The sequence below is a fragment of the Tasmannia lanceolata genome, unplaced genomic scaffold (assembly GCF_043159265.1).
Source record: "Tasmannia lanceolata isolate RefF3 unplaced genomic scaffold, GAP_Taslan_0.1 ptg000037l, whole genome shotgun sequence".
Classification (NCBI taxonomy): Eukaryota; Viridiplantae; Streptophyta; class Magnoliopsida; order Canellales; family Winteraceae; genus Tasmannia; species Tasmannia lanceolata.
The window spans coordinates 54711197-54718688 of NW_027518714.1; the positions used below are offsets into that span (position 1 = coordinate 54711197).

The 7492-nt window shown below is 37.0% G+C and overlaps 2 protein-coding genes across 2 annotated transcripts; both read left to right on the forward strand.

The window, feature by feature from the left end:
- The first annotated feature begins 3034 nt into the window (after positions 1 to 3034).
- LOC143861582 (zinc finger BED domain-containing protein RICESLEEPER 3-like) lies at positions 3035 to 3586 on the forward strand. The gene has a single exon (XM_077372487.1). The coding sequence runs from the start codon at positions 3035 to 3037 to the stop codon at positions 3584 to 3586; it is 552 nt and encodes a 183-aa protein (XP_077228602.1).
- Positions 3587 to 3788: 202 nt separating this feature from the next.
- LOC143861583 (zinc finger BED domain-containing protein RICESLEEPER 2-like) lies at positions 3789 to 5174 on the forward strand. Its single transcript, XM_077372488.1, has 2 exons — positions 3789 to 5055; positions 5155 to 5174. Exons 1-2 carry the CDS (start codon positions 3789 to 3791, stop codon positions 5172 to 5174), a joined length of 1287 nt encoding a protein of 428 aa, XP_077228603.1.
- Positions 5175 to 7492: the final 2318 nt, after the last annotated feature.

Below are 7492 nucleotides of genomic sequence, written 5' to 3' on the forward strand. Positions count from 1 at the left end.
GAGTATGTTTCTTTCCACTATCATTCGTTTTGTTTTTAAGAAGATAAATTTAGGGAAATGGTATTTACGCCCCTTTTATCACAGGGACACCCATTTGCCAGTGTACTGTGCAATCAAAGCCTCTGATTTTTTTTGACATGAAGTACATGAGCCCCCCTTTTGCCATTGATACACTGACGCCGGGTGTCCCTGGTGATGAAAAGGGAAGTGATATTTACGCCCCTTTTCATCACCAGGGACACCCGGCGTCAGTGTATCAATGACAACAGGGGGGCTAATGTACTTTATGTCAGAAAGTTCATGTGGCTTAGATTGCAAGGTACATTAGGAATGGGTGTCCCTGGTGATCAAAAGGGCGTAAATATCATTTCCCTAAATTAATTGGGAAACTTTTTTGTACCCCTCGTGAATGGCACGGGTAAAGGCCATCATTTTACAACAATTGCGTTGATAAGGTGAGGCTCATCATTTTACACCCATAGGGCCCACCATCTCTACGCAAATCTGCCTTATGGTGGAGCCCACCATTTTACACCCATGAATCGGCTCACCATGTCCACCCAAAACATGCATAGAGTGGGGCCAACCAACTCGCTCAAACCCATGCATTGGGTGGAGCCCACCATTCTACACCTCATATATTTTATGGGGTGGGGCCCATTGTTTTTACACCCATGTATAGCACGGGCCAAAAATGCTAGTATCATCATGCCTGATTTGTAGAAAAGTATCCCCACCTCTTCTCCATGCTTTAGTGAACAGCTTGACGGTTTAGATCATGGATTTAATTCAACTGTAGCATCCAGAAATTTATGGAGTTGTATGATTCTATTTTCTTGATAAAAAAAACTTTTCCTGAAAAATGAGTTTTTTAGTGTTTGGTTAACTTTACCAGAGATTTTTTATTTATTTCTGAGTTAAAAAAATTTCTCCCAAAGACAAGAAAAACCTAGTCCTACGGTCCTCCCTGTTATTTTCTTTTCCAAGAAAAAAAATATCTCTACCTCAATAGAACACTCTTATTTATGTATCTGATAGCGCTCTATCCCGTAACTGTGATCGCACGGCTGGTAGTGTTATGCCATATATGACCTGTGCTCACATATAAGCGCTAGGGGCCCCAAAGTTTTGGCTCCCGCGGGGAGGCCACTCCGATGCTCAAGTAAGTAAATAGGCACCATGGGATAATTACAAGCAAAGATGAAGTAATTAGAATGGATAACGGTTACAGTCCAGTTACCAATAGATCACCGTGTACCAATGGCGTATCGTGGTCGTGGTCGTGGTCGTGAAGAGTTTCTAGCCAGCTCCAGAGGAAAAAGTTCCAGTTCCCCAACTTGAGCGGAGAGAATCCCTTTTCTAGGATGGCTTTTTTCCTGGTTCGATGTAATTCTTACGTGTCCCGGAGACTGGCTGGGAGGTGATTATAACCATATTCTGTATATGTCCTAGGTAGAGAGAGATGATTCGAGCGCGTGCTCATGAGGCATGAGTTCTAACAGCAACTTGACGCGGTAGGCCAGATCGTGGAGTATGTTATCCAGAGAAAATGAAAGGTGATGCCGTGTGAGCCGATTAGATGAAACATGTCATGATCTTGAGTAGGGGTGGACATGGTTCCGGTTCGAACTGAGGAACCGAACCGACCGGTCGGTTCGGTTCGGTTTCATTTCTATATGGTTCGGTTCCGGTTCAGAAATGCGGGAACCGTGCAAATTCGGTTCGGTTCTGGGTTTGGGATTCCAGAACAAAAAACCGAACCGAGAACCGACTCTCACCTTAAGTCCTTAAGTGCCATACCTCCTCATTTGATAAAATCACCCCACGCCCATTTTAATTCACCCCCTTATAAGTTTTAATTATTTGTCTAAACTTTTAAGTTGAAAAAACTAAACAGTTAAAAAAACCAAAATCAGAAATTCACAAATCAAAACACCAAAAAAAAAGACAAAAACCCTAGTTTTACTTTTCTCCACTCCCGCCGCTCCCTCCTTCTCTCTGTCTCTCTCGGTCTCTCGCCGTCTCTCTCGGTCTCTCGCCGCTCCTTCTCTCCGACTCTCCCGGTCTCTGCAAACCGCAAGGTATGATTCTCCTCTCCAACTTCTTCCTCTCTCTCTCTCTCTCTCTCTCGGGTTTTATCCCCCTCTCTCTATTTTCTTCTTTTTTCTATCAGATTAATTTCTCCCTCCCTCCCTCTCTCTCTCTTCCATTTTCTCTAACCAAAGACCCTTCAAAAACCCCATTTCATGTTTTTTTTATTTATGTTTTTTGGGGCAAAAACCCTATTTCGGGTTTCATTTTCCCTCCATTCCTCTCTCTCTCTCTCATTGTGATCTGTGTATGAAACATTGAAACCCTAGATTTAGGGTTTTTATTTTCCTGAAACTTTATGGTTCTAAGTTTCTAACCCTCTACCATCTGTTTTTTATACATGTTATTACTTATTAGATTGTTGGGTTTTTATTTCTCATGGCCTTGATTTCTTTTCTTTTTTTGTACAGATTTATAGATTTTAGGATTTTTTTTTTTGGGTTTTGTTTTGCAGATTGGTTTTAGAAAGAGGGGTATCTGTTAGATACTTAGATTAGTGTTTTTGACTCTGTTGAGTAGTTTTTCTTTGTTATAAATTTTGATCCATTTAGCTTTATTAGGGTTTAAACTTAAATATTAGGGTTTGTGATTTTGCCCTTTGCAACATTGATTTTGTCCTTTGCAACATTAACTTTATTTTCTTAGAATTCTTATATTTTGTGAAAGGGCATAATTAATTAGAGTATTTTCTTCTAAAACCACATTGCACGTTTTCTTGAGGCATTTAGATATTCTTGTTGGCAGCTTGTCTGAGTTCAAATCATATTCTGACATGCTGCTTTGATGCATCTCTCAAGATTTATTACTAGAATTTGAGTTCAATTCATATTCATATTATTGTCTGAGTTCAATTCATTTTATTGTTGCAGCTTGTCTTAGAATTTCTTGTCACGCCATCTAGGCATCTAACCATCCATATTTCATATCTTGTTTATCTTGTTAGATGTCGAGCACGGGAGACCCCAACATTCCTAATGATGTACCTGTTGGAGGTTTAAGTCCTATTGAGGAAGGCACGTCTCAAAGTAAAGCAAAGGTATACCAAACTAAGAAAAGGTCTTTTACATCTGGGGCGTGGGAGCATTTTGCTAGACTTAAAAATCTGGAAGGGGGGAAACTTGAAAAGGCAACATGCAATTATTGCCAAAATTCTTATACTTATAGCAGTTCTTATGGTACTAGTACGTTATGGAAGCATATTAAAAATTGCACTAAGTATCCCAATTTTCAAGACACGAGGCAAACACTCCTTTCTTCATATCAATCATTGTCACAAGAAGGGGATAGTAGTCTTGTGGCATGGAAATTTGACCAAGAGCTGTGTAGGGAAGCGCTTAATAGGATGATTATCATCGATGAATTACCTTTCAAGTTTGTAGAACGAGAGGGTTCTCGACATTTTTGTAGTGTCATGCAACCTAGATTTAAGTTGATTGGGCGGTGTACAGTGGCTAGGGATTGTTTGGCAATGTATGCAATTGAGAAAAAAAATTAAAGGATTTGTTGCATAAAACAGACCAAAGAATTTCCCTAACAACAGATGCATGGACATCTTTACAAAACCTTTCTTATATGTGCCTTACAGCTCACTTTATTGATCATGATTGGAAATTACATAATAGAATAATAAACTTTTGTGTGATTTCTAGTCATAAGGGTGAGGCAATTGGACAAGCCGTCGAGTCATGCATGATAGAATGGGGTATAGAAAAGGTGTGCATAATTACAGTACTGCTGTTGGATACTTGAAGAAAAAAAGTTCTAATAGAAACGGTTTCATTTTAGATGGGGAGTTTTTTCATATGAGGTATTGTGCACATATATTAAATTTGATTGTCAAAGACGGGATAAGTGAAGTCATCGATTCGATTTCTCGAATTCGTGAGGCTGTGAGGTACATTAGGAGTTCTCCATCAAGAGCACAAAGATTTAAGTTTTGTGTGGAGAAAGAGAGAATTACATGTAAGAGTTTACTTTGCCTAGATGTTCCAACTAGATGGAACTCTACTTATCTTATGTTGGAAATTGCATTGAAATTTCGAAAAGCTTTTGAACGGTTTGGAGAGGAAGATGTACTTTTTATGGCAGAGTTGAAAGATGGGTGCCCTAATGATAATGATTGGGATAATGCTCGAGTATTGACTCAATTTTTGAAATCTTTCTATGAGGCTACTCTACGGTTATCCGGATATTTATATGTTACCTCTAACTCGTATTTTTATGAAGTTTTCAAGATTGAACGTCTTTTGGATGAGTCGTCAAAAAGTGGAGATGTTTATTTGAGCATTATGGCGTTGAAAATGAAGGAAAAATTTGACAAGTATTGGGGGAAGATCGATAATATTAATATGATGTTATTACTTGCCGTGGTGTTGGATCCTCGCTTTAAGTTGAAGTATATTAAATTTTGTTACTCTAAACTCTATGCTTCGAAAAAGGTTAGTGCACTCACTAATAGAGTATATGGAGTATTTCATCGTCTTTTTGTGCATTACCAATCTCTTTCCACATCGCCTCCCAATAAAGTTCAAAACTTAGATGAGATGGAGGTTGACAAGCAAAACCTAGACGCTTGTAAGCAAACTATAGATCTTGTTGATTCGGACTTTGTTGCATTTTTAGAAGAAGAGGAGAGCGTGGATACTAAGTCTGAGGTGGATAAGTACTTAGAAGAAGGATGTGAAAAGCAAGACCCAAAATTTGAAATATTGGGTTGGTGGAAAGTGAATAGTTCTAAATACAAAATTCTTTCCAAAATAGCAAGAGATGTTCTAGCTATTCCCGTCTCTACTGTTACCTCAGAGTCCGCTTTTAGCACCGGGGGTCGTATTCTTAATCAGTTTCGTAGTTCTCTAACCCCTAAATTAGTAAAGTGCTTGATTTGTGGACAAGATTGGTTACAGGCTTCGCCACTCCCTATTGAAGTAGAAGAAAAGCTAGATAAACTTGAAGAATTTGAATCAGGTAACATTTTATTTGTTTTTTTATTGTTGTCTTAATTCTTTTGTTATAATTAATTATTGTAACTTGTATGCCAACATTAATTGTTGTATACTTTTGCAGTTGTTACTTCTCTTGATTGACCTTGAAAGTCCAACTGTCACTTCACTCATGTTGAAGAGGATGATGCAAAGAAACGTGAACTTGGACATTGGAATGGAGGATTTGAATCATTTGATAGCATTCTTTTTTATTTACTTTTCCTTTCTATTTGGATGTTTTATGGCTTGGGATGCTTGGATGTTATGTTATGTTACATCTTTTTGTGGTTTGAACTATTATTTGAAGTTTTGAACTCTACAGCTTGGGACTGACCCAAGGGCCAAAGGCTATGCTTTTGCTATAAGTTAACTCTATCCCAAATTTGTGCCTGATTATTTCCCTTAAAGATAGGTTCTTGTGGAACTTGACTTTTATATGCAGGTTGAGGAATTTGTTTAATGTGGTTTCTGCTTTGGATATTAGGGCATGTTTGCTTTGGATATTAGGGCTTGATTATTTCCCAAATTTGTAGTTCATGGCTTCATGCATTGCCAAAATTTATGCATGATTATCCCACCTGTTTGTACTTCTTCTTCTTCATACGTCATATAAGTTTTGCATTGCCCAAATTTGTGCCTCTTACTGTTATTGTTAGTGCTTGTAATTCATTATTCATATATAAACAGAGCCATTGGTGGGTAAACCCAGAACCGAACCGAACCGATTATATATGGTTCTGGTTCGGTTCGGTTCTGGTTCCAATTTCAGGGAACCAATTATATATGGTTCGGTTCTAGGTTTAGCCCAAAACGGAACCGAACCGAACCATGCCACCCCTAATCTTGAGGGTGTGTTCCGATTTTACCCCTAACAGTATCTATGGTATGTTTGTTTGAGAAAAATAAAAAATAAAATGAGAATTTTTTCTTTAAAAAAAAATTCTAGGAACACCCCCATTTCATAGCAAATAAACAAAATATCCTTATCTGCTAAAAAATTATCAATACACCTTTATATCATCAAAGATGACCAAAAAAACACTATTTATATAAATGACCAAAAATACCCCTTTCTCATTGAAATGACCAAAATACCCATTTCTTATAGAAAATGACTAAAATACTTTTATAACATAGAAAATTAATCAAAATACCCATTCCTTGTGGAAAATTACCAAAATACCCTTACATAAAGTTTGTTTATCCACAATAAGTTTGTCTACCCACAATAAAATTTAAAAAATCGAGAAAAATAAGAAAAATTAAAATATCCTAAAATAAGGAAAAAAACTTAGTACACTCTATTTCATAGGAAAAGACCAAAATACCCTTTCTTGATTAAAAATTTCCAAAATAGCGATATCTCGTAGAAAATGACTAAAACATACTATTTCGAGGCTCGTAAATCACTTACTAACCCTAAGAGTAAAACCCTTATTAGAATTTTGAACTCAAAATTTTGAAGGGAAGATTCAAAATAAGAATCTCCTTTTGTTTTTAAACTCCTTGTCATTTAATGTTGCCTTGAAACTTCAACCTGAGCCTAAGTGTGTTGTAAGAGTATATTTGAAATCATATGCAAAATATTTAGTCCCATGTTGGAAAGTTTGCCTCTTATAAGAGGTGGTGTGGAGATTTTTATCATCTCCTTCCTCGATCGTTGTTCGTATTTAATATTTTATTACTCTTGCCTCTTTTGTATATTCGATCATCTCAGTCTTGGAGGTTTTCCCATCCTTCTCAATATATGTTCATCATTTAAAAAAAAGAGATATTTGAGCCAAAAAATACACCTAAAGCCTTGATTTAAAAGTACAATATACATCAGATCTGAATTTCCTTTAGTCCCACATTGAAAAAGCACCATTTCAAACACCATGAACTAAAGCCTAAGATCATATCAGCGCACTGGAGAATAAGAGAAACAGTTGATCACTACACGAAAGCCACAATTGATACTAAAAAGAGTTCACGAGAAGGGACCTGTGACCTAAGTTCTGCAAAGCATTCATTACCCAGTGAGCAGACTGAAGGTTCTCAAGTTAGCCAACACCACCCAAATTCCTAAGATACACATTTGCAGTAATTATTGGCCACAACCAATCATTTTTAGGCTGTTTGTTTTGGGTTTTGGGAATTGATTGTGAGTCCAAAACTAATTACCCACCAAAAATTGATGGGCTATGATCAGTGCTACTCTGTAGAGTAGCACTGATCATAGTTAGCAAAATGTGATACAGCAAAAAAACGGAATGGGAAAAATTTGGGTTTAATACGGTATTGCTTCAAAAAAGATATAGTAGAAAACTGTCAAATAAATGAAAACACGAAAAAAAATGCATTTATTACGTTTAACATTTTGTCATTTGGAAAATATAACGAGGGTAAATTTGGAAAGTTGGCCAAAAAAACGTGTTTAA